The 27259-nt window shown below is 42.0% G+C and overlaps 3 protein-coding genes across 5 annotated transcripts; 2 read left to right on the top strand and 1 right to left on the bottom strand.

Annotated features, from left to right (window-relative positions):
* Positions 1-232: 232 nt before the first annotated feature.
* LOC143212822 (uncharacterized) lies at positions 233-27259 on the bottom strand. 2 transcript variants are annotated; one of them, XM_076432033.1, is made up of 4 exons: positions 26293-26464; positions 17322-26201; positions 15842-17115; positions 233-15664 (listed from the first exon to the last, which is right to left on the bottom strand). In XM_076432033.1, the coding sequence occupies exons 3-4, from the start codon at positions 17091-17093 to the stop codon at positions 15501-15503; spliced, it is 1416 nt and encodes a 471-aa protein (XP_076288148.1). In that variant the 5' UTR covers positions 17094-17115; positions 17322-26201; positions 26293-26464; the 3' UTR covers positions 233-15500. The 2 variants fall into 2 exon arrangements, with proteins under 2 accessions (XP_076288148.1, XP_076288147.1); XM_076432032.1 differs by lacking the exons at positions 17322-26201; positions 26293-26464 and adding an exon at positions 26472-27259.
* Positions 3071-6134, top strand: Idh3a (isocitrate dehydrogenase [NAD] subunit alpha, mitochondrial). Its single transcript, XM_076432034.1, has 6 exons — positions 3071-3391; positions 3686-3808; positions 4486-4658; positions 4939-5173; positions 5245-5523; positions 5600-6134. Exons 1-6 carry the CDS (start codon positions 3365-3367, stop codon positions 5834-5836), a joined length of 1074 nt encoding a protein of 357 aa, XP_076288149.1. The 5' UTR covers positions 3071-3364; the 3' UTR covers positions 5837-6134.
* LOC143212825 (uncharacterized) lies at positions 9265-14875 on the top strand. 2 transcript variants are annotated; one of them, XR_013009790.1, is made up of 3 exons: positions 9265-9818; positions 10999-11279; positions 11345-14875. XR_013009790.1 is itself a non-coding variant. In XM_076432035.1 (3 exons), exons 1-2 carry the CDS (start codon positions 9609-9611, stop codon positions 11221-11223), a joined length of 435 nt encoding a protein of 144 aa, XP_076288150.1. In that variant the 5' UTR covers positions 9275-9608; the 3' UTR covers positions 11224-11240; positions 11345-14875. The 2 variants fall into 2 exon arrangements, 1 of the variants encoding a protein (XP_076288150.1); XM_076432035.1 differs by having other exon boundaries at positions 9275-9818; positions 10999-11240.

Raw genomic sequence — 27259 nt, 5'->3', positions numbered from 1 at the left:
ATCCAGGTTAGACAGATTAATCTTTCAAGCATAAATACTAAACGCGATATAGCTGTTACGGGCTTAACGAGTTTAAAAGTTTATCTATGTATGATAGATATTTTCATGCACAATCCTACGCAGATCGTAGACGTATGTCGATTTTTCAGTGGTATCGGTCGCACTCTATTCTTGTATCTAACACATAACAAGGTACACGAAGGCTCAACCAGGGGACTGTGTATTGTTTCCATTTGTGTAGTTCTGCGGTCGGTTCCTTTTATTCGTCGCGCCACATCGTTCTTAGTACCTTGGAGATTCAAGTAGAGCATACAAATTTTAGTTGTCATTAGGAAAGGTCCCTTCTTTATAGTTCACTCGCTTCGAGACTTCGACGAACCAACAGATTCGATGACCTTATACATTCTTAAATTTGGCAGAATCGTCTTACATATTGTGCATTAGAATATGTTTACCAAAGAATCGGTGATTCTCTGATCGCAGAGGACGATAAGAAGACAAAGAAAATTTTTAATATTCTTTCACCGTCGAAAGAGGATGCACATAAGACAAAAGAGGTTGTTCAGCCAATTTTATAAATTCCCATTTTTTGGTAAACATATTTCCTCTCGCCATTGTAGATTTCGAGGAACATTCTGCGAATTGTATAACACTCTTGTATAACCACAACATCATGACAGTGATTGAATAAAATCCAAATCCGTTTTGACTACAAAAAAAAAATACATGCTGGTCGTTGTGTTTTATTTCTGTGTTGTTGTGATTCTTTAATACTTTAAGCAGGTCAAGTGCTGTGGATATGCATTGGCAAGGAGAGGGAGAGAGAGAGATGCATCATTTTGGCAACTTGAAACGGTCTGCAATCATGTTTACGCAGAATCAAAGTTCCAAATGCATTGCACTTTCAACAGAAATCTCTGCTTAAAGATTTACCATTCCATCTCTAGATGTAGATATCCCTGTTTACTTTTGAGACATCGAAGTTCCACGATTCCTAAGGTGAATATTTGCTTTATATCGCAGGTGAGAAACTTTTCAACCGATTGTGGTTTCCTGTTTCCTCGGTACCGAAAGTCTTTTCAAGAACGAATGATTTGCTTGAAATCTGTTTATCAAAGATCTGTTCCTGTTGTGCTGGAACGTCATCGTTCGAAGAATACCTTTGGATCTCTTTCTCTGAAGATTCTTAACTCAGAGTTTTGTTAACTGTGGATGGAAATAGTGGATTAACAGGTTTCGGGGAAGTTAAGATTGGCTGGTCCTTTAAGATGTGGCATTTCGTCCTTTAACATTGTGGTTGAGTCTTATTTATTGTAGTATTCAGAGTGTATTTGTCATATTTATCGATACCTCTGTCTGGTCTATAAAGAATTGTGGAATTCTGTATGTTCGAAGTGAATTGATATACCATTAAGAAACGAACCCCCTCTGTGGCAATTTTATAACTTTTATGGTAAGTGGTGGCCAATGCTTTTTTTAAATCTAGTCTTTGCTGCAGTCGTCGATGAAACAATTAATGCGTATTCAACCATATGAATTAACCATCGTCGATCTCCGCCTGTGTGGTTGCTAAATTTGTATCCTAACATTTCGGGGGATGTTGTATCTTTTTTTTCTTAATATACTATCGTCGATGTCGGATGTAGGGTCTTATTTGATAACGCATGAGATCCTGTGCAAATGAATTTACGTACTATTTCCAATCGTAACCGAATCTCACGTTCGTAATTTTGTTATTCCAAAAATGTTAGCTAGTGGAAGAATTTACCTATTCCGACGATTATCTCAAGATAGGGACAGCAGACAATCTTATCGTTGGTGTTATTCAAATTTATATCTACGGTGGTGTGTCCAAATGTTGGTTGTTAAAGGGGCAACGATGGAAGATATAGTTAAAGGATTCAATTTCAATTATACCCGAACTGCCTTAAATAATGGGTACACGTGAAAGTTTTGTTGGTTTCGAGTTACATCGCACAGAGTGGCCTAACTCTCACATATTCTCATTTGTTTAAGTCGTACAGACCTAAAAGAAACTATGTGCACTTTTGTTAACGAGAAACAAGTGAAAGAAACTCTTACAAACTTCGCATGTTTCGCACATCGACAATTGGCTCTGGTGGAAATTTAATTTTTCAGTAAAGCATGATCGGGAGCATATATTATACTCCAAAAAATTAAAGAGTTTTTATGTCTTGTTCTTCTTAATCAACAAATCTTTTACGATCATATGTCTTCGATATATAACTAATCATTTAAATAGCGGCTATCATTTGATCGGAAGATGAGGTAAGTTTGAAAATTTCAAAAACGGATTTTTATATGCATATGTTGTTCTTCCAGGAAATCTATCTCGACCGACTGCAATGTTTTTCTGTGGTAAGTCGTGTGGGTGTGATCCAGGATTAAATATAAAATGAAAATAAATCATTTTCATTGTTTCTTTTTACTTCCACAGTGTGTACATTACAAATTAACTGAATTGGGTAGCCTGAAATACGAACTATTTTTCTAATAAAATGTTATAGTGTTAGTGAAAATCTATAAAAGTGAGTGCATTTAATTGTGATACTTATATATAGTGCTTAGTGTTCAGCATTTATTTATTCACGGAGGGAACAACGTATATAATAATTTTTATGTCTATATAACTGTTTGTAAAATGTTTATTTGCATATGTATCACCTTTTGAATAAAGTTAATATATTTCAAGGAAAATATTCTGTACCCCAAATTATTATATAATCGACTTTCTAATAATAACAATTTCGTAACGGTAGATATTCAAATTAGAGAAATATTGCATACTTCTAAATTAAACTTTACTACATACTTTTGTCGAATTCCCTGACCAAATGTTCGTAAAATTTGATTTACGAATAGAAATTAATTTACGAGAACGCATACGGATGTTAATTTTGGACAAACTAAGAGGCTCTAGTTGTGACCAATAAAAATTTGGGTAATACGATGATTCGCGTACAAACGGCACGCCGAATCTCCTTTCAAATGTTTCAAAAATGTTTATATAACCTTTGACATATTTCTCCGCACATGACTCAATTTGTTCGAAGTGCTCGGGGAAATGCGACAAAACAGGCATCGATGATCAACATAAAATTATATTTTTATTTTTCATTTTGATTGCGTCGACAAAAATATCGTGAAAAATATAGATTTGCCGTTCTATACACATGCGTTCGCCACCTTCCGGTTTCTGAATAGCAGAAGACATTGTGCCACGGGAGCCAATCACGATCGAAGACCGTTTTTCTCACCTCGGTTTTTGGTATTACTCTGACGTACGTAACTTTAGGTGGTGGAGGTGGAGGTTCATTTTTTTCTTGAGAAATTCTTTAAAACAATGGCAGCTCAGTGGATACGAACCGCAGTAAGTAACGTACTGATCAAAAAATCATTGCAAGAGTAACAGTATCCCTCACGTAAACCTGCTCCGTTCCCAAATGAAAGGTTAGAATTCACAAAGGAGTTTTATATATTCGTCTTCTTGAATGCAATATATCTTGACGTGCTTCTATTCTTATACCTATCGTCCGTTTTTCTCGTTTGATTTGACAATATCTATGCATTGTCGTGTCCTTATCATTCTATTTCATGAAATAAAATGTCACTTACGCCATGCAGCTTTTGGCCATTGCGAATTGTATGGATATTTCGTTAACAGGTTCCGAAAATCGGCGGTGCCCGGTTTTACAGCAGTAAAGTGCACAAATGTACCCTGATCCCTGGAGATGGTATCGGACCGGAAATCTCCGCCGCTGTCCAAAAGATTTTCGATGCTGCCAAGGTACAATCAGTTCTTCTTGTATAAAGTTATCATTCTAAAAGTCGTTGTCCTTGCACGAGATTTTGATTTATATGTGAATTACCTGTACGATTTCTATAGATACGTTCGTTGTGATACTTTATTTATTCTCCGCTACATTTTTGCACAGTAGTAATCATGCTTGTAGTGTTTGTGCTCTGTCATTTAGAAATTACTTATCGTCTGAACCTTACAAGGTGACCCTACTTGTCCTACTACTAACCTTAAACAGTTTATTTTAATCTTACTCTTATACAGGTTGAACCAATTTTAGGCTAATTCAGTCTGCTCTTATTGTAGCTAAGGTATGTTTTCTAATTTCTATTTTTTTTTTTCGTACGCTATAAACGAGCGACATGTCCGTGTGTCGCATACCTTTTAACCGATTGCATGTTATTGTTCGCTGTCGTTTCTACGTACAGAGAATTGCGTACATATCAACAATTGTTTTAGTAACGACAAAGTATAATGTAGCACTTTGTAGCAATCATGAGTTTCGTATTGCATAACACTATTACTCAACCCTCGCCATTTAGTAGTTAGTATCTGTATGTCTTGCTTTTTTCAGATGTTCTTAGTAGATTTAATCTTTGATATGTTTAATCGAGAATATCTTTATTTATGTATGTCGGTATTTACGAAGTTGTGTTATATACCAGGTGCCAATAGAATGGGAATCTGTGGACGTAACGCCGGTAAAAGGTCCAGATGGCAAATTTGGTATTCCACAAGCTGCCATTGACTCGGTCAATAGGAATAAAATTGGTTTGAAAGGTCCTTTGATGACACCGATCGGAAAGGGACACAGATCTTTGAACCTTGCTCTGAGGAAGTAAGCCAGCCTTAACTTTTCTATAATTAAGACCAATCTGCTTTACCTATCGCATCTACACGAGTATGCTATCGAGTATAATGTTGACTTTTGTTCTCTCTATATATACATATGTATATGCCTTGAATTGTTTGAGTTACATAATCATCAGTGTCTCTGCAAACAGATGTTGTTTGAATTATCTCAATTCAACCGTATTACTACCAGCTTTAAGATAGTAAACAATTTGCCTGGCTTTCGCTCGATTAGTAATGCTTCCTTATTCTTTCTTTTTCTTCAGAGAATTCAACTTGTACGCCAATGTTCGACCATGCCGTTCCCTAGAAGGTTATAAAACATTGTACGACAACGTTGACGTTGTTACAATCAGAGAAAATACAGAAGGAGAGTACTCTGGTATCGAACATGAAATCGTGGAAGGAGTTGTACAGTCTATTAAGCTGATTACAGAGGAAGCTTCTAGTAGAGTAGCAGAATTTGCTTTCCAATATGCTCAGGATAATAATAGGAAAAAGGTAACATCGACACTGTTATTCTTGCTACAAAATGAATGTATTATTAAAGAAACATTCACTGGTTTCCACAGGTGACCGCTGTACATAAAGCTAACATTATGAGAATGTCGGACGGCTTGTTCTTAAGATGCTGTCGAGAAGCTGCTCAGAAATTCCCTTCCATTAAGTTCGAAGAAAGATACTTGGACACAGTTTGTTTAAATATGGTCCAAGATCCCGGCCAATACGATGTGCTTGTCATGCCAAACTTGTACGGTGACATTCTATCCGATATGTGCGCCGGTCTCGTAGGAGGACTCGGTCTCACGCCGAGTGGAAATATTGGCTTGAACGGTGCTCTGTTCGAATCTGTACGTACCTGAAATTGGTAATAATTTTTGATTGGATGCCACGATATCGGAATGAATATTCTGATTTGTAAAACAGGTGCACGGAACTGCTCCTGACATCGCAGGCCAGGACAAAGCAAATCCTACCGCGTTGTTGCTCTCCGCTGTGATGATGCTGAAACATATGGGCTTGAACAAGCACGCGAGCATCATTGAAAACGCTGCTTACGACGCTATCAAAGAAGGCAAATTCTTGACTGGCGATCTCGGAGGAACAGCGAAGTGCAGCGAATACACCAACGAGATCTGCAAAAAGGTTCTAGCGGCGAAGTAAAATAATACGAAGTTTATGAAAAATAAACTGCCAAATACTCGTAGAAATGATACGCATCAGTCATCTTGTTGTATTCGACCGTCTCTGTAATTACTATATCTTTCTTTCTTAAATTATCCTGAGCGGAACGTGTCCGAGACATGTCCGCGGTCGAATTGACCGAATTGCGGAGATTATACGAGTTGTAGAAAGATGTCTAATCATTGTTTATACACACACATTTAGATAATTTTTTTCAAGTACTTGTTTACCTAGTTTACCGTGACGTAATGTTACTTGACTTCGTGGAGTTTGTTAACAGTGTAATGGCATTTAATATTGTTTTGTTGCTATCGAACGCACGCAAAGTTTAACAGCGTGTACGGACTGAATATCCTGTGTGTGCCTGTTACACCGTATCTGTTGTCGGCGGAAGATTCCCGTAGAATCTGTAAAAAAAGGCGATTAGACAATGTAAATTAATCTAGGAACAGTATACACGAAATGAAATTGTTATGGAAGAAGCGTGGCCTCGAAGACGAGTTTCAAGGATCAACCTTGCGCAGTATTACACATTAATAAAATATTAGAAATCCAACACAATGTTTCTTTACTTCGCCTCAAGTATTTCATCGGAATATATGTATCGTGAAAGAAGAGAAAATTATAAATTCAACGCGGTGTTTGTCTTTACTTAATCTTGAGAAGATTAAGAAACGCATGTGTCATGTATTTATTTATGCTTTTTCCAACTGCGTCGTGTTGATAAAACGATAAGAAATAAATAATATTCGTTTAAGATACGAGATATGTATATGTCCACGCAACCATAAAGATAGCAATAATCGTAATCTTGTCGAAAAACAGAACGACTACGATATTTCAAGATAAACGAAGATAGTCAAATGATTCTTCGAGTATAAACACTGCACACTTCCACATCCCGCAAGTGTTACATTATAGGTTTCGTCCCCTACCAACTTCGTAACTCCTCCCACCGTTTCCCCTTTCTTTATGGCTGTAGTATGCTTCTCAGGAAAACTCTCAAGTATGAGAAAAGTTGTCGGCTATATTTCACCGGCGACGGCTAGGGAGGAACGAGGAAAGGCCTGGTGTCGTCTTCGCTGCTCGTTAATTCTTTCCGTGATTTATTGAGATTCCCCGGCCAAGTAATGACTGACTCTTTGTACATTTTTCATATTACATTTCCCTTTCGCGTCTGATTTATACGAGCGCGAAGCGCTTCAGAATTTTTCCCACAATTGGCATGGAATGTAATTTAACGTAACAAAGTCGTTAAGGGATGAAATCAAATTCTATGTTACTCCTGCTTGCCTCAATCGATGCAAAACATTTTTATTTCGCATATAGATCCGCAGTGTAATAGTTAATTGGAGGCAATAGGGAAAAATGGACCAGGAAAAAGTTGTACTGTTTTTTGTAAACAATGCAATGGCGCACGGAAGGTGAGCTTCGGGGATCGTTTTATAAATCGCTTTTCGTGATAAGACTAACGAACCGTCTTTACGGTTGCAGGTGAAAGACGCGTCGAGCGGAAAACGTGGAAGGTGCATCAATTCACCACAGCACCCCTCCTCCCGCCCCTGTTTCCCGCGGTGGGTAGTTACACAAAGGTGAAACACTCGGTCGAAGTGCGGAAAGCGACGCATGCATATTCAGCGGCGAGGCCGACGTAGTCATAGGAATAATAAAAATTCGAGGGTTGAAATTATTTAGATTTATGCCCGCTCTCTTGTCCTCGTGCCGGCGGTGACGAGAAGCGATTCGATTCCGGGGAACAAATTTCATGCATTATTCAGGACCTGCCGCAATGCACCCCAGTCAATGGAACCGATCCTTTGGAAAAAGTCGTTTTTAATCTCTCGCCGCGTTCCAATAATGCGCGTGCACCCGCTCGTTCCGCTTTCACCCCTTTATGAGCGGGAACCGTGTTTTCTGCTTTTAATGCGGAAACCGGTTCGAACGCGAACAATACATCGGAATCTATATTGGTGTCTGTGAATGCAAGACACCGGCTTAGGGAACTGCTGTTTAGTTTCTATATACCGGCATTCATAAGCGTTGTTCCGATAATTCCGAAGAATCCACGTGTTTCACGGGATTTCGGAGTGCAACACCGGATAGTGTAGAAGTATCCGATGCCCACAAGAAGCGAAGAGAGCAATGAAGAACTATCGATGCTGCTATCAATACTTACCAACGGAAAAGGTGTGTGTCCGAGAGTTATAGATTTTACAGCGTTGTCGGTCTATCTCAGCCAGTCGACATTCTTGTGTTGTTTAGAATATAAGTTATGTACATGTACAATGCAAACATTTTATGCATGAATCTACAACGAATAAAAACGCATATATCTGCGTATATATTTGTTGAAACACCAATTATTCCTGAACATCAGACTTGTCGTAGAGTTATACTACTGATGAACCGCACAAAACGTACGCCCTTACGAGTTCTACTACTGAATTTTCATGTAACCTCCTTTGCTATCATGTTTTCTTAATACACAACTCAACTCTTTCGACATTTTCAAAAATTCAGTAGTACAACTCAACGACTAACCAGGCGGCCAAAAATTTCCGAAATCCTAGGAAAAAGACTTTTGTATTAGGAGAACATGATGTCGAAGGAGGTACATAGCACGAAATTCAGTAGTACAACTCGGCGACAAGTCAGACGGTAAAAAATATCCAAAAATTGTCGACAACCTCTAAAATCGAATTGTGTATTAGGAGAACATGATGTCGAAGGAGGTGGCACGAAATTCAGTAGTACAACCCAACGACTAGTCAGACGGACGAAAATTTTGGAAAACCTCGAAAATTGAACTTTGTATTAGGAGAACATGATGTCGAAGGAGGTATACGAAATTCAGTGGTACGACAAACGACTATTCATACGGGCGAACATTAAAATTAATAAATAAAAGTAAATTTTCGAGGTTTTCTACAATTTTCGGGTGTCTGACTTGTGGTTGAGTAGTACTACTGAATTTTGTGCCACCTCCTTCTCTATCATGTTCTCCTAATACAAAGTTCAATTTTCGAGGTTTTCGAAAATTTTTGGGGATTGTTGGGTTTGTATTAGGAGAACATGATGTCGAAGGAGGTATATGAAATTCAGTGGTACAACTCAACGATAAGTCCGACGGCCGAAAATAGTCGAAAACCTCGAAAATTGGCTTTTGTATTTAGAGAATATGATAGCGAAGGAGATAGTACCAAATTTTCCTGCCACCTCTTTTACTATGATATTCTCCTAAAAGAAAACTTAATTTTTGTCTAATTTGAAAAATGTTTCCCTATAGAAAATTATCGAAGATGTTATTCTACTTCTACCATCGAATACTTATATACAGGATGTAGAAAAAAGAACACGTCAAGTGTTGAACTAATATTCTTCATTTTCCACCAAAAAAAATAACAGTTACAGTTTTCATAAATATTTAAACAGAAAGAGATACGTCTACGATTTTCCTTTCCCTTTAGCTTCGTGGTACTGCGACTTCTCAACAGTTTCGTCGTATCGAAGACCATTGTACTTACTATTTTTACGTTGAAATATAATACTGACCAAGTTCGTCGCATTTGTTGGAGGACAGTCGACACTGGAATTGTTAATCGTTTCGTGAAACCATAATCTCCTTAAGACGGATGAACGTGTGTTACAGCAGCTGCAACGGGAGAGGTCTTAAGTCGACGTTTTCTTTGGTCCCTGGCCATCGCACCCAGTCGAGCACGGTTCTCCGTTTGATCCGCATTTCCTTGAAACAATGAAGAGAATCCAAGGAGTTCTGGCGATTGTCGCGATCTTCGTGGTCGCCGTGAATGGACGAGTTTATTACTTACAGAATTCGGAAGCGAATCGATACGCTGGCCTAACTTATCCCATTCCGAATGAACAATCTTCGCGGGATCTTGATCTCAGCTTCTCCGCTGGAGATCCGAACGAAATCGATGACAGCGCACAGTCCGCTAATAAGGTAAGCTGTTTCGCTTGTTGGCAATAACATTGTCCAACACCAAAGTTCCACAATTACTGTTCGGTGGTTCTTATAGAGTTTTTAATAGGCGCACAGTTTTTGAAAAACATAACTTCAAAAGAAAAAACGTATTTTTCAACTTTAAACAAATATTCTGATGTTATTATAAAAGATATTGAATTGTTCTTTACAGCAAAAGATACTGTAGACTTTCCCGAATACAGTGATATCCAATATTAATACATTATGATTGTTTAAACATGTTTGAACAATCATTAAAGACGGAGAGACACCTCTTTGCACCAATTTTTGAGGATATTTTTCAATTTATCTCAAATAATAAGGGTCCAGCAGAAAATCGAACTATACCACGCGATAGAGCAGACTTTTATCTTGAGAAACCACCCTTTCAAGTTTGGATCGTCGACATTTTTTTCGAACCAAAAAGCAAAATATCTTCGCCCGACATGAGTTGTCACCAGTGGCGCTCATCACTAGAACGGTCGTTCGCCGCTCCGTAAACATGTTTAAACAATCATAATGTATTAATATTGGATATCACTGTATTCGGGAAAGTCTACAGAATCTTTTGCTATGAAGAACAATTCAATATCTTTTATAATAACATCACAATATTCGTTTAAAGTTGAAAAATGATTTTTCTTCAAAGCCATGTTTCTCAAAAACTGTGCGTCTAGGAGAAAAATTAAGGACAGATTCGGAATCAGCGCAAAAAACTCTATAAAAACCACCCAACAGTAATTTGGAAACATAAAGAAAGTTGAACTTTGTTGGATATGGCCCGAACACAAACCAAGATCCAAATTCCACGTTTTTCCCCGGGGCCCCGAAATTCTACTTTGCCGAAGACCTCAACTAGTTACAACGCGCTACTGGCAAAGCGTGATTAGCATACGTTGTTTTATGAAAATGATTATTATCGGAAAACGGTATGGAAAGAAAGGAACACATTAAATATTCCGCCAAATCAAAAGCATTTATCTTCTGACAATCGCGAACGAATCCCACGTCAACGATGATAGCCGTTTAATTAAACGAGCACGAAGAGTGGCGCTGTTAATCCGATTAATGGCGAAACGTCCGGCGAATAAATATTAGCCGGAGGCTCGATGTTAATTGCAACGCAGTGGCATGATTGTAGCGTTAATGTTGAAATTAGGTGTACACGCTGGTCGCGCCGGTAAAGCCGTTCGTCGAAGTGAACAAAGAGGAGTCACCGAACGTTCGATACAAATTGGTCGAGGCACCTATTAAGAGATTTGTTGGTCGGGACGATGCGATCGTCCTCCCGGAACAGAGCCGCAAAACGGTGAAAATCGATGGGAACAACAAGGGAGAAGTAATCTTGGAACTCCGCGTTATCGCTAATCACGACAGCGCTTGACCAACCTCTCCGAAACGGTAATATAACTAGCGGTGGGATCAAGCATGCCGAGAGAGGTAACCGGCGTTAACAAGCTAGTAAACCAAGGCGGGCTATATAAACGGAAGTTGTGTTTTTTCAGAGTCATGAACGTCGTCGTCGAGGTTCGAAAAAATGTCCAGAACTACCGTAAAGCGGAAAGTGGTTCAGAATGGGGCTATTCTGACGAGTACTTTGCAAACTGTCGCTGTTCTCCCCTCGCGATGTTCGTCGTTGACTATTGGCGTGCATCTCTATCTGGCTGACTGACTTCATCGATTATTGATTCGTTCAAGCATGTCTACATCGCAAATGTAATTAATACTAAGCGACTACACTTGCAATAAATGGTTGTTATACTATTGTACAGTGATACCTCGGTGTAAGCCTACTTTGGAGTACGTCCAATTCGGAATACGTCCTGTTTGGACGTGACAAATTTTGCTCGATATACGACATACATTTTTTGTGTAAATTTTGCGTCATTTTAAAATAATTATCTCAGAGTTGTGTATTCGGAGTTGATGTATGATTAACTGACTGATCATTAGACTGCGCGTTTTATGCATTCATGACAAAAATGGGTACGAACAATTTAAAACAGTGGAGGTATTGAAAAGATTCAAGGCCACCGATGTACTAGTTTTACCTTACTAAGATATTTAAAAGAAGAATTCTGGAAGGTTCGGGAGCGATCCGCATTCGAGCAAGTCCATTCGTTCAAAAGTTGTGACGTGATTAGTGACCAAAGACGACTTTTTCTCCCTCTTTTGGGCACGTTTCCGCTTACAATTTTTGGATTTGTTATTGCACGTGGACAAAGTCGCGGGTATAACTAGTTCGGTACAAGTCCAAACATAAATAAGTCCAAACTACTTTCGTCTGATTATTTTGTCCAGCACCATAGAACACTGAATTTTATCGGAGCCTCTAAAACGGTCGTACGACTGGAGACTGTCGGCGGATACGGCGTAGCGTTTCTTCTGAAAGGTTCAGGAGCGATCCGCATTCGAGAAAGTCCATTCGTTCAAAAGTTGTGACGTGATTAGTAACCAAAGACGACTTTTTCGCCCTCTTTTGGGCACGTTTCTGCTTATAATTTTTGGATTTGTTATTGCACGTGGACAAAGTCGCGGGTATAACTAGTTCGGTATAAGTCCAAACTACTTTCGTCTGATTATTTTGTCCAGCACCATAGAACACTGAATTTTATCGGAGCCTCTAAAACGGTCGTACGACTGGAGACTGTCGGCGGATACGGCGCAGCGTCTACCCTGGCGGAACGATGTCATTGATACCAGACGGATTCCCGCTTGAAGCATGCTTCATCGATCTAACTGCGCGCAAACACGAACTTTTCGATTCGACGTTCGCGAGCCAGTCGTCGGGGTGATCGATATCCCTCGTCAGATTTACCACCGTCCCTAAAAGCCGCGTATCTCTTGTCATTCTACGCCGCGTACGCGTATTCGAGAGAACTTCCCCTAATTGTGCGCCAGCATGCCGCGCCCGCTCCCGCGTCGCGGCGCACGCTCGTCGACCAGAGTAACGTTATCCCGATCGACGGACGACCCGTCACGGAAGTTTATTAATGTCAAATAACGTCGGCGGGCCGACGCGACACGACGAAGAGAAGCGTGACCGTTATTCGTTGCTGAATGCGACGGCTCCTTTCGCATACGCGTCGCACTCCTTCGAGGGGGCTCTCGATTATAACGAGCCTGACGCATTCAGTAAAGGTGAGGAGGCCGCCCTCGCCCCCGTTTTGTCTTCTGTTCTGTTTTTCACCCTCTTCAGAGTCGAGTGCACCCTTCCCTCCCCTACCGCAAACGCATATTTCGAGACCGTGCACGGGAAACACGAAAATATTTGCCGTTCAACCCCGTGCCTTCGTAACGACGGACTTTCACCAGTCAGACAGAGAAGCCAAATAAAAAGTTCTTCCTCTCTTCACTGACTCGAAAACAGTTCCAAACAAATGCATGAAATCCACAGTCTATTATTATTAGGTGTGCAAATAAGTCCTTCCCTTTTTTTCCAAATTACATAAATAAAAAATAAAATACAGGGGGGTCATTCTACGCCAAATCGATCACTTTTTTCAGGCACCATCGTCGATTTTCGTTCTAAATGAAATATGTTGTAGGCCATGTGAAATTAGGGGGGGTTTAAGTCATCATTTTGCCGGTTTCGAATTTTTTTTAGAAATGGCAGGCCTTCAAAGTTTCCGATTTTTGCCCATTTCGGCGAAAACGGGCCTCGCTTACGAATTTTTATCTCGGGAACTGTTTGTCCGATTTAGCTACATTGTTTTCTTGTTTTATTCGGAAAGGATTGGGCTATCACAAAATAATTTTTTCAACCTCGAAAATCGAGTTTATAATGTCGAAAAATTTAAACAAATTCTTTTTTTACGTTTTTCTCGATGAGGGGCCGGAGTGATTTGATTTTGGAAAATATATGGGGTTATACTCCTTGAAGTTTCCCCTTTAAAATGATCCAGGGTGTCTCCGCTGAAGGAGGCCACCTAAATACAGTATTTTATCACGTTTTTATTAGCTCGTTATCGATAATTGTCCCCAACACGTGTCTGCCCAGGGACAATTATCCGCCAGGGATACTATTTCTTTTTTACTTTTGCTGAACGTAGAAAGGGACAGCGGAGCTCGAGAGGCCTCGGTCGCCGAGAAGTGTAAACACAACTAATTCAAAACAAAACTTCTTTATTTCTCATTATTTATTGATGGGACTCTGACCAACATATTCGTGGCATTTTATTACCACGTTTTAATTAGCTCGCTTTCTTGTCTGTCTGTCTGTTTGTTCGGTACAAATTTTGCAATTGATTTTAAACTAACTTCCCGATGAGCTAGAGACTTGAAATTTTCAACATAGCTCAGAGCTGGATGACATTGCAATATTAAAAAATTTTTTTTAAAAGCCTATGCGTTTAGAAGATATAAATTATTAATAATTTGAACCTTTATCTTTGACATTTTACCACGGCGTTTGTTTTCAATATGACGCGGTCGCAATACCGTCTGGAGTCCGGTAAAGTAAAGTTTACCCCTAAACTTACATTCCAAATATTCCTCGCGCTACGTTTAATAATAATAACGTAAATCAAGGTGGTAATGTCTGGCACAGAAATTCTCGTCCCTGTACAGAAATTCCAATCTGAAACTTTGTTGCTTGCATTATTTTTATTACGTTTAATATACACGTTGAATACTTTCTATCGGTACATATAGATACAATAGAACGTTGCTATATTTACAGAGTATATCACATATAGTCGAATTTCGTGCGGAGAGCTTCATTGGTCCCCAAGGACCGCTAAAATTCTCCAGCTGCTTGCTAAAAGGCAATTCTTCGAATCGAGGATCGAATGCAACGATAAGAAAAGTCTTTCGAAAGAACGATAGCAAGTTAGAATGGAACGAAACGTATCGGTATCTCGGAAGTGCGATATTCGAACGGGGGTGATATCAAAAAGTTATGTGTCAAGTGCTATTTTAAATGTGAATCGAACGCTTCCTTTGTTAGATCGGAGCAAATCGGTGTAGAATCACAGACAAAGTTTCCTGGATAAACTCTCCGTCGATATTATTTCACCGACACCGATTCCAACTACTATCATCTATATCACTGTTTCTCAACCTTTTTTGGTTGACGGCACACTAAAAATATCTGAAATTATATTTGCGGCACGCCTGAATATAAAAAATGCAAAAGTTGTACTCAGATAGTACAAAGACGTGTTAAAGACGTCCTGTAATAACGTTCCGTTGCAAATTCGAGAAACAACCTAACCAAATGTTCGGTAAAATAAAATTTAATATCAAGAAACAGAATTACTTATGGTTACGTAAATATTTAAATATTCTTTTTAAATATTAATTTCTCCTTTCCTTAAGTGAATCAGCGTCGATGAAATATCGTTGACGAAAACCGTCGATAACGTGTCCTCTCTAACTTCAATGTAATCCGGAACGGAAGGAAGGAAGAAAGAAGACCGAACCCCTTCGATTAGAGCAAAGATTCTTTTTGCTTCGCTATAATCGCTCGCCGACGCGGTATATTATAGAGAAGGGGAGAGGGGGTGTAGGGAATTGTAGGTCGGATCGTTTCGACGATCGTTCGATAAAGTTCAGAGCTTCCTATATTACCGTGAACGACGGTGGCCGAGCGAAGTCGGAGAGGCTACATCTATTTATACAGAAGGGAGCGCGGAAGGCGAATCGTTCGATTTTCACGAGTTATTCGGTTACTTGCGAAGTCTGCTCGTTCGATGGATCCACCTTCGGCTCTTTCACGTAGTCGACGACCAGCTCGAGGCCGATCAGAGCTCGCAGATCCTTCCTCCCTTCTTCTTGGCTCGACGACGACGTGCCAGGCGTTTCCGGTTTCGGGAATCTGTCGTCTAATGAATTTCAAAACCGATTAATTACCTTCATCCTCCAGCCGACTAGCTTACCGTCAGACATTTTTTACGCGAGACACCAACGCGACGTTTCACAGCGCGCACCAGGCGCGAACGGCGAAGCATGCAGAATCGACAAGACCGATCATCATGAACGAACAAAACGCGGACACTCACTGTTATCAATTTCCTTGGGGCTGTCGTCGCTCTCTTCCGTGGGCGACTCGCTCCGGGACACTTTCTGCGCCTGGCCGATGTTTCTATACGTCCTGGTCAGATGTCTGAGGATGTAATTGGTGCCGTGGGAGTTCTCCTCGCTGTTCCTGGACGTACTCGCTTCGTCCCTCGTTAGATTCAACGGCCTGTTACCGCTGTACTCCTTGGATTGCGGTACGCTGAACGCCGAGCAATGCTTGCCCTTGAACGGTAATTGTCTCTCGCTCAGCTTCCGGTCCCAGATATGGCCGGACACGCGGAGATCGATGAAAAAATGCAGGGGATCTATACCAGGATAGGATTGCGGCATCGGGTACGGCGGGTACCAGAGCGGATTGGGGAGGAACTCGGGATTCGTCACGTTCCCGGGCAGACCGAACCCTTTTACTCCTTGGAGCATGTCGCAGCCCCTTCCGGGAAGACCGGGCAGGAAGTTCCTCGAGAAATCGAGCTTCTTCTGGTCCGGCAGCAGCGGCAGCTCCTGACCAGCGATCGTGCTCTTCGTGCGTTCGTCGTACGGGCTTCGACTGTCGTAATTGCAGTTCTTACGGTCAACCGAGTGCGTCTCTTCCGGCTTGACTTTCGGCAGCTCGCTGGGAAATATATTCTCCGGCGGCTGCGTCTGTTCGAAGTGGCGGGGCCGTTCGTCGAAGTAGTTCTTGTTCTGTTTGCCGAAGTCGGATCTGTTCTCGTCGACCGGTTTCAGTATATCGCCGCCGAAGCTCGGTTTCTGTTCGAACGCCGACATCTTGCTCTCCGGGTCGTACGTCTCGGTAGGCTTGCTCCTGTTCTCCAACCTTGCTTCCGGTTGCTGCGGCTGCGGTTGCGGCTGCTGAACGTGGAAGTACTTCTCCGGCTGTTGCTGCTGCTGCTGTTGCGTCTGCTGCTGCTGGTGCTGTTGATGGTGGTGGTGGTGATGATGGTGATGGTGGTGTTGCCTTTCCTTCGTGGTCAGCTCCAACGGCCGATCCCGTGCTTCTCGCCACGATCTCTTCCGGCGGCGAGGCGCGCTGCTCGGCGTACCCGCCGATGTTGCCTCCGCTTTCGCTTGCACGAACGAGCGCAGCATCTCGCTGAAGAAGAAGCTGTGAGGCGTCAACGGCACGTTGTACAGGTACGGAGGAGTCGCTGCCAACAGACGCGAGACTAGGTCGCCGCCGGACAAAGACGCCGGCGTCTTCAGAGTCGATGGATCGCCCGTGGTTGTCGTCATGGCGGAGCGTCCCGGCTATGGGCTGCACAAACGGGAAAGTTGAGCGTGTTAGCAGAAACTTGGAACATTCTCGCGAATTTTGGGAAGTGATCTTTCTGTACGCGTTCGTACAGACCGTGGAAAACGTTAAGAACCACAAAACGATGTCTTCGGAAACGAAGTATTAGCTCATCCCATAAGTTCGTGCCGTTTTCCAAGCGGTTGCATATGTTAATTTTGTAAACATACCTATTTACGTTTATTTTCGGAACATCTGACATCTCTTCAATTGATAAACTTCGCGATTTCTGTACAAGGTCTCGAATTTTATCTTCGTCCGTCTGAGGAGGACGACCGGAACGTTCCTCGTGTTTTTAACAAAAATTCCCGCCTTTGAAACGTTGAAACCACTTCCTACAAGTACGAGATGAAAGCACATATGTTGTTCGTGGGGATTGTTGCCGAAATTCCTTTCCGAAATTCTGAGAAATGATTTCTCACTGCTACGAATCACTGTGTTCACTATTTCACGATCTTATACCCACGAAAACCTTCTCTAGACTGTTCCCGAACAGCTACGCTTAAGCGAATTGGTCCCTTATCGCCGTAAAGTTTATAAATCGACGCATGAAATCTGTACACAAAAGTCGGCACGAACTTATGGGATGAGCTAATGTATTCTTGCGAAGCAGACCGACGCGACGGATGGTTCACCGCGGTAAATAATTTGGATAGTGGTCGGGGCTCCCTCTAATAATCCAACAGGCGCAAAACATCGAGCAGTTATGTGCAAATCGGCGGAGTGGAAGCGAGCTGCTATTGTCTTCTGAAATTAATTGAATATCCGCCGCTGTTAAGTCTAAGACGAAGGAAGCCGGAGCACCGCCTATGGCGAGGGGTGGGTAAAACCAGCCTTGCATCGCGTCATCCATTAAGGATTACTAATTTCTGTCAAGTGCACGTTCGGTTTCGCTCGGATATCTTCCGAGAAATCCTCGAGGAATCCCTGTGAAATCGTTAATGAGAATCTACGCTCGTAGGTATTTCAATTAAACTTCGCGCCGCGCCGCGGTTGTATGAACAATCGCAGCGAGGACAAATAGTAATTAGAGGGAACGTTCCCGAGATCCGACACCGCCCTGTGATTAATGAACTTGTAATATCTTCGAATCGTCTCGGATCCCGTGCTTTCGCGCTCTCGATACAGACCCGTGAAAAACTGCCCGATTTTCACCAAGTAGGTATGTCTGTATGTATTTGCTTTATTTCAGAGATGAAGACCCTCAAGATGAAGCTAATGATATAGCTCGAAAGCCGCAACAAGTTATTCGAAAATTTTCTTGTTACATAACAATCAAAATAGCTGAAGCTAAATCTAACCTTGAACATAAAATTACTATACGCTCAAACGTGTGGAGAGCAACACTGCCCTAGGAAACTACTAACCAAAAAAGCCCAGGATAAAACCACAGGTCCCAACCTGTCTAAAAAACAAAAAAGAAATGTGACTTGGTTTACATTAACCTAACTTTACAGGTCTATCTTATTTCACACATTCGGTCAATACCTTTTCTCACTTTATTTCTTTGTCTCGCTCGATTATTCCTACCCTGACCTACTCTGCTTCTATCCTAATTATTGCATTCTTTCTTATTCCCTAACATTTGTTTTTAGTTTGGCATATTCTTTGGTATATTTACTTTTTCACGTAAAAAGCATTTTTTCTAAGCGCTGACAAACTTTCGTCTAACTAAAACATTTTTTGTCTGTACTACTGCGGTAATTCCTAAAAAATGGTGACATAATTTAACGGGTACACCCCGTAGATTTAGATAAATCGAATTTTAATCGAATCTTATCTAAATTTGGATCGAGTCGATTGTTGCTCGATGTCTGTCGATAGAGACTCGATACGTATCGGAGACGGGAAGCTGAGATAACCGGGAAGGGGAGGTGTGTTAATACGTGCGAGGATGTTTCTCTCGCGAGAGAGAAAGTATTTTCTTCGGAAACCGAATTCCACGGTGTCTCGGAAAGATTTCCTCGCGATAGAAAGACTAAAGAGAGTAACAGGGCGTGGAAATCAGAATGGTGGTCTGTATCCGTGTCCGCGGACGGAGGAGGGATTGGGTATTGTTTCGGTCCATTGTTTCCCAAACAAACGGCGTCCACGTTGTTTCGTCAGGAGATATTATGTTCAGCCAGACAGGCAGGACGAACAGGAAATGGACTGCTGTCAGTTTTACTCTTCGTGATAAATACGAGCTCGTCGCCCGTGCTCGAGCCGCGTCCTGTCCATAATTCTGACCGCCTCTCTGTCGCGTCGCGTCGCTCCGCGTCGTCAACATCGAGCACTGAATATCCTCCGACTTCTTTCACGCCTCACCATCAAATCTACTTCGCTAGCCTTGTACTCAGATTAATCTTGTTTATTGCAGGACCAATCCAAATTCAATTTAACTAAATTAACACTTTACCTACCCGGAAGCCTACAGTGGGTGTACGAAGTATTCGTACACCTTTTAAGGGCTCAAATAAAAATGTTTTAAAAATTGCCTTTTTTATTTCTGCAAATGTAACCTTGTAAATTATAATTTTTGGAAAATTTTTCCTGCATATCAATGCTTCTAATTGATTATAAAAATTCAGATCGTTTGGTACAGTTATAAAAAAGTTATTAGTTTTTAAAAGGTGTACGAATACTTTGTACACCCACTGTATTAATAGGATTTTCAATAATTCTGCTGTACCAGAAGAAAGCATAGAAATTTTCTTTTACATTGCAATCTTAAATATAACTATTAGATGACGTTATTGAGGGTGACTTGTTAGTTCACAATGAAGATTGCTGTTACTATTGAAGGGTCCATTAAAAAGCATTTAGTCAAGTACCATAGATTTTTCAAAATTATGCAATAATCACCGGTCGGTAATGTGTCAAGCCGGAGCGACATAGAAATCTATTTTCTTCCTAATTTACTAGAAGTATTTATTGACTTTTTCTAGATATTAACTTCACTAGAAATATACAAGTGCATTTCTGGGTATTTTCCTCACGGAACTTCTTAAACTCTGGAGAATAGTCTTTTGCAATTATTTAAAACGACCAAATAATTGGTCGAAACAATCCGAAAATGAGATTTTCAAATAAACTGATATATGTTCCTTTATTTGGACTAAATATTTATCATTTAATTTGCTATTTTTATTTCAAACAAAAGCTGTCCAATCCTGCAAACAATGAATTTACTGAAATCCTGTTCAGTTTTAAAATTTCCATCCGTACAGATTTATATGTACATATTAAATTTACATTCGACGCGTGAAATGCGTTTGTTAATTTCGTGACGATCAAATGAGAAAAAATCTGACGGAACGTAGTATTTTATTTAGATCCGTTCTCCATGCCCTCCCCCCGAAAATTATTTAAGGGTGTATAGATATATGTGTTGTTCATGAATTTTATCGGATTTTTTGGTGAGGCGCGCAGTGGTAAAAAATAATTTTCTCCATTACTTAATTGAGTAAAGTTTACTCAAACGGCAGTCCGACGTGTCTGATCATGGCCAACCATTTCTACTGCCTGCGTATATCGGACTGGGGCGCAAGTTCGTAGCGTTTAACACTAGAACTACCAGACCAGTCAAAATGACTGGTTTTAGATTATAGAAACAAAGAAAATGTTCAGCAGTCCATGGAAATTGAATTAAAGAATATTTTGAATTTACGTAAAAGAAGACGTGTTTGTGTGCCTTCAAGTTCCGAAGACGAAAATGAAAGTATACAAGATCCAGTTGGGAAAAATAAAAGGAGGATCTAAAGCTGGATGGTTACCACTACATAATATTTTCAAAGACATATTCGGCCCCATATTCCTTTCGTAAGATAGTCATAAATCAATAAATATACAAATATTCTATAATATTATTACATATTTTTTAAAGACCAGTCACTTTGACTGGTTTTGGTAGAACTAGCACGAGGAGTCAAATGACCCATTTCAGATTTTTTTATTTAACACTTTACCTACCGGAAGCCTATTAATAAGATTTTCAATAATTTTGCTGTACCAAAAGAAAGCATAGAAATTTTCTTTTACATTGCAATCTTAAATGAAACTATTAAAATTGCTGTTACTATTGATGGTTCCATTAACAAGTGTTTAGCCATGAAACATAGATTTTTCAAAATTAAGCAATAATCACCGGTCAGTAATGTGTTAATTATTGAAATTGTAAAGACGTCTTCATGGGAATTTATTGAATATATTTCTCGACTCCAGTATACCCTATATTACAGTAAAAATCGCACGAAATATAAATAAATGTAATCTTGTTATTTCTATAAGACTATACACATCAGTCACTTTTGCTGGTCGGTAGCATTAGTATTAAGATATTCACCGTGCCATCGAATAACCCAATTCCGATCCAATATTCCTACCGGTTTTTACTGGAACATCTTGACAAAACGTGAGATGTTCTATCTTTTTGGGGTGCGATTCATGGTCGACTGGAATACACGCGACACCGTCGCATATTCGACAGACTTTTTAATCGTCGTCGTAACGAGAAAAGAATATAAAAGGCCAGAAAGGCAGCAGATATATGCGGACCTCTTTCCGAGGAATCCCAAGGGACACGGAACGACATTTTTTTTCTCTCTCCCCGTGATGGCTCTGTCGCGAGACAATAGCAACGCGTTTCCACTGCTTACACCGCGGCGGACTCTTTCCCCAAACAGAAAATTTTAAAGCCCGTCGCTTCATAAAATTCAGGCGATGCACCGTTTTAATCCAAGCCCGAGCCTCGCAGCGTCCCGGGCGAAGATCTCTCGAGTTTCTAGAAAATTGATCGCCGGATCGCTGATGGCACTCGCCCCGCGTTTTCTCTCACCTTTCTACCTCGCAGCACGGCCGAAAGAAAAACAAAACGCCACGCGATAAGAAAGCGACAAAGAGACCGGCGAATCTACATTCTACCCACGTACTAGTCGCGGAAACATCTTCCCGGCTCCCTCAGATTTAAATCGCATTACCCCGCGTAAAATAATTCAACGTCGCGCGCGTGCGCGCTCACGGCCGAGAATACGTCAATTATGCAAAAACTGAGAATCTCCATCGCGTCGGTTCCTTTATTCTATTACCGGGAAGATAAAGAAGCCGCGCGAAAAAGTCCGACGCGAGCATTCGGCATCCGCCGCGACGAAACAATTTATTCCCCGTCCCGGTGGAGAGCACCCTCCTAAAAGTCAACGGTAACACATTTCCGCCACCCACCCCTATAATATTCAATCCAAGCGTCTTTTTAAAATTCTAATAAACACTCTCGGCACCGTCCCGCCCCCTTTACAGTCACGTCTTAACGCCCTGAAGGGTGACACAGTGGTCAAAACGGCGCACAGTGGGTAAATTTGACCTAACTCGATTCAAAATCAAAGAACTTTCGATAAAAATGAGGTAGAGCAATGAATTTTTTTTAAAATTAAAGCTGAAACATTGCAGAATATGGGAAAAATAGGGAGATTACGATACGTACGGTTTTTAACCTTGAGAAAATTCGTTAAACTTGCACAATTTCAAGAATATGTGGTTTCTCCGTTACCGCGAGCGGGAAAAATTTTTTTTTAGCATGCTATTTATCATTTCCCTTAGATTTTTTCACGCTGATTTCAAATCTGGTCTCAAAATTTGTCTACGACCTCTGGTTTTTTCAAGAAATCGATTTTTGTGACAAGAAATTAATGAAATCATGTTTTCGTTGAAATGTCTCTACACGTATCCGCGAGTTGTATTGTGTTTGGTATCAATTTGCATTATGTTTACACTTCTCGGCGACCGACGCCTCTCGAGCCCCGCTGTCCTTCTCTACGTTCGGCAAAAGTCAAAGAATAATATTCCTACCGGATAATTGTCCCCGAACAGACCCGTGTTGAGGACAATTATCGATCAAATACTGTAGTGATTAAAGAAAAACTGACGGAAAGGAAAGCCGAGAGTGTCAAATAGCTGATGCAGCAATTTAAGAAGCTAAAAGAGACGATTGATGGATGACGCAGTAATAGAGCGAAGAACACAGAGAACGTCGAAACAGCTTGGAGGATGTACCAATTCATCCAGAAACGGTCCATCATCATACAGACGTTCCGGTTAACGAGGAAGGTATGAAAAACATAAATTAATAACTGCCAATTGACAATTATTGAGATCGCGAACGCGAGATTATATCTCTCGCAACTCTGCGGAAACGGATAAAACTCACGAGCTCTGCGAGTAAGAAGCCAACACTCGAAGACTTCGAGGAGAGTAGTGTGCGTCGGGGTGCAGGCAGGGGGTAGTCTTGCCGAAAAAGGGGTGGAAGGTGCGGATAAAATAGAATGAGGAAACCTGGAATACTGTCGGGGTGGGGGAGAAACGGAGGGTGGGAGGTGGGGCGGGCAGGCAGAAACGAGAGGAGCAGCAATGCAAATATTCGCGGCGACAGAGATTGAAACAATCCGCCAATTAGAATCGTCGACGTGAACGGGATTATGCAGATTCGCAGTGGGTGCGCGGACGGACCAGGAACGGACTGGCAGCTGCCGCACCGCTCGCTTAATTCAATCCACCGAGTTGTCTTATGAATCGTAAACCGGCCCTCCCCCGCCTCGTGAAACTGAAACTGCGTCAGAGACGACGACGACGACGACGACGACGTTCCTTCTCGACGAAGCGATCGAGCTGCGACGCGACGGCTCGCACCGATTCGTCCTCGAACGCGCGCCGATAATCTACCCTTATGGCTGTCGTTTGTCACCGCGTTACGCTACTTCGAAAAGAAAAACAGATGTTCAAGGACGAAAATGAATAGTAAAATCGATAAGAAGAAAGTTCTGCGATCGGCAAACTGAAAACCGAGTATAATTCACGATCTCGCCGCGTATATTCCGCCGGGTCGCCTTTACGCGGCGAGGCATACGTCCTCATTTTCCCTTCAAGTAACGGCGGCGATCCCTTTACTGTCCACATAAACATTTTTATTGCGAGGGAGACTCCTCCCGAGGCAAAACGATCTCGTTTTACATAGAATGAGAGAGATAGAGAGAAAAAAGAAATGTCAGTCGCAGCAGAACCCGGTTTTTTTTACGGTTGAACTCTCCGCGTAATTCGAACGGTCCTCCTCCGCGACCGTAAAAGAGTGCAGCGAACGAAAAATGCGAAACAAGCGGTGGCGGGGGTGCGTGCGACACACGCACACGCGCGCGCCGGTCTTCGTTGCCACTTGAAGAAACGTATGGTAACATTATACGATAGTTTGCGGTGGAGCCGAGTGATTTTAATGCCTTCGCGAGCGCAGAAATTGCAACGCTTCCGATAGACGCGGGCAACTTTCCTTCTAAGATCCGCCATGTTCGCCATATTTCGTTTTAGGAGATGATCCGCAATATTCTAAATCCTTTCATTAATTCTGATCGTGTCTTCCCGAAGACATCAACAGAGGATTTGAAGTTATCGGTCGCTTTCACGGTTACGGAGCACAGAAACTGAATATTTTACATGTGCTGGTCCAAGTTTTTAGCTATTTCTTCTAAGTACTACTTTCCTTCTAAGACCCGCCGTATCCTAAATCCATTCATTAATTCTAATCGTGTCTTCCCGGAAATATCAACAGAGGATTTGAAGTTATCGGTCGCTTTAACAGTTACGGAGCACTGAAACCGAATATTTTACATGTGCTGGTCCAAGTTTAGCTATTTCTTCTGAGTACTACTTTCCTTCTAAGATCTGCCATATCCTAAATCCTTTCATCAATTCTGATTTGAAGAGGATTTGAAGTTATCAGTCGCTTTAACAGTTACGGAGCACTGAAACCGAATATTTTACATGTGCTGGTCCAAGCTTTTAGCTATTTCGTTGAAAGATATTTGTTTGTTTTAAATAATTCTGGACGCGTTTCAGTTTGCGAAGCTGATACGTGCACGATGCAATCGTTGCGGGATTGACTCTGTTCGGTGATTTCGCGCTAATTACTTTGTTAATAATTAGCTACGAAATAATTACATCGTCTAGCTGCCACGATGCGGATAGATATTTATATATGCATTATTCGTGCATAGATTTGTAAATATTACAGCGCCTCTTTATGCCCGAGCAACTTCCGATCCATTAACTACAACATCGAAACGATTCCGAGCGTTGCTCGAAACTTTAGAAACGAATATCACAAAGGAAAATACTCGAATTGTTAGTTGCTCGCAGATTTTTCTGTAAATCAAAATTTCCTTTGGAAATATCGTACGTACTCGTCAATTATTATCGATTTCTCAGTGGCCCCAATTCGTGTATTGCAATGAACAACCTAAATGAAAAGAATTGTCGTGTGCCGATTGTTAAAATAATAATTTTTAATTCCGTTTGATTTTCGTCGCTCGGAATTCCACCTTTTAAAATAATAAAGCAACGAGTGGTCGTTGAAGCGAGCCGCGTTAAACATGAAGCGGTTTCCGAATTTTAGCAACCGGGACTAACATTAACGAGATAAAATCGACGAGCAGGAAACTTGTTTAAAGAAAAGCGGAGCCGCATCGAAACGACCCACTAATCAGTGTTGTCGCGTGGCGAAAACACGCGGCATAAAGGGCCGGGCAAGACCAATCTAGGATTGCACGATGAATTATTATCGGACACGCGATACTCGCCACATCCCCGCGTCGCCCGCTAATTTCGGATTGGTCGCGTCTCTGTCCGACTTGATTCTTTCTGTTTACATTGTTATTGAACTTTGATGTTCCGGCCGTAATTACTGCGGGCCCGGATCAGTGTCGTTGCACATTATTCATGTGCAAACGCACGCGGGCCAACATTAAATTAATATAATCCTCCATGATTAATTTCCGCGAACCACACGGGGATCTCCCTTTTGCGAAACAACTTTCGAAACTTCGCGGCACTTTACGTTCCTGAGAATATCCGAATTGGAAATTTTCGGCTCCACTGGTGTCGTCACTTGAAAACCTCCGTTTGCTCGCTGTTCGCCGTCCGTCGCGATCCGTTTGAATCGCAATTGAATCGCCAGTTCCGGTGAACCGAGCCGGAAGCATGCGTCCAAACATCACCATAATCCCGTCGCTTCTTCTAGCGGCCACGACCTACTACAAAACAATAGGGATCCACGTGTGCAGGCGAGAACCCTGGGCAACCGAGCAACAACTCGGTTCACAACAAGTTCCAATTACTACGAACCGATTCGAGCCAACGATAATCGACACTAGTTCCGATCCCACCAGATTCTTCACAAGATCCAGAAGCTACCGAGAGAGCTTGGTCGGATCCTTCCGTTGAAAGATTGAGATAGGGCGAAGAGGGTTTTGCGATAGAGGACGAGGAATAAATCAAGGTGGAACTAACTGTTGGTTACTCACCTGTACACGCGGCGAGAGGTATCAACGACCGGGTGGTCCAGCTCGTCGGGTGATCGAGAGCGAGGGATCTACGGGATCCTGTTGGCGAGCGGCGGCAGTGGCAGCGGCAGCGTCGCGTGCTGCTCGTGCCAGCAAATGAGATAATAATCGGAGGACTCAGTCACTCGTCGTCGGGCACAGTGGTAGGCACAGAGAGAGAGAGACCGGTGGCAGGGTGGTTGTTCGGCGGCGGTGCCGAAAGTGGGGGTTGTATTCCATCCCTGGCGACCGTCGGCGACGACGAGAGCGCGGGTTCCACGCGGCGAACGGAGACGGAAAGCGTGCCAGAGACAGGGTAGCCGAGGCCGAGCGCGAGCGAGAGAACGACAGAGGGGACGCGCGCGAGCGACGGGGTTGCCACGAGGGTAGGGTTGGAGGAGGGCTGGAAGCGGAGGGTGGTGGTTTTTGAGATGATCCGGCCAATCTGCGCATCATTTCCCCGATGCACCCCGCGTCGCGGCAAACCGGCGCGGATTCCGCACCACCGCAAGCACCGTGGAAGCCCTGTTGAATGCCACATTTTGAGGCAGCGGATGCAAAGAAAGGGACAGCTAGACCGCGCGAGCAGGACAAACCACCCCACGCGCAGAGTAGGAAAAAGAACGAGAACCAGAGGAAGAGGGCGGCACTAAAAAAGGGGGAGAGGAACGAGGGAGAGGACTACAACCGTACCCCTGCCACACGGATGAAAAAAAGTGGAAAACAGATATAGGCAAAAGAGAATCTTTCTCTTCCTCCTCCTCCTCCTC

This window comes from Lasioglossum baleicum, chromosome 10 (genome assembly GCF_051020765.1).
Source record: "Lasioglossum baleicum chromosome 10, iyLasBale1, whole genome shotgun sequence".
NCBI classification, from domain to species: domain Eukaryota; kingdom Metazoa; phylum Arthropoda; class Insecta; order Hymenoptera; family Halictidae; genus Lasioglossum; species Lasioglossum baleicum.
The sequence above is the reverse complement of the archived record's forward strand: the minus strand, read 5'-3'. Positions and strand labels throughout refer to the sequence as shown.

Coding starts and splice junctions, on each gene's coding strand:
- LOC143212822 (XM_076432032.1), bottom strand. CDS start 17,093: ATGACGACAACCACGGGCGATCCATCGACTCTGAAGACGCCGGCGTCT. Junction 15,665..15,841: donor CCCCAAGGAAATTGATAACA/GTGAGTGTCCGC, acceptor GAAATTCATTAG/ACGACAGATTCCCGAAACCG.
- Idh3a (XM_076432034.1), top strand. CDS start 3,365: ATGGCAGCTCAGTGGATACGAACCGCA. Junction 3,809..4,485: donor AGATTTTCGATGCTGCCAAG/GTACAATCAGTT, acceptor GTTATATACCAG/GTGCCAATAGAATGGGAATC. Junction 4,659..4,938: donor TTGAACCTTGCTCTGAGGAA/GTAAGCCAGCCT, acceptor CTTTTTCTTCAG/AGAATTCAACTTGTACGCCA.
- LOC143212825 (XM_076432035.1), top strand. CDS start 9,609: ATGAAGAGAATCCAAGGAGTTCTGGCGATTGTCGCGATCTTCGTGGTC. Junction 9,819..10,998: donor GCGCACAGTCCGCTAATAAG/GTAAGCTGTTTC, acceptor TGTTGAAATTAG/GTGTACACGCTGGTCGCGCC.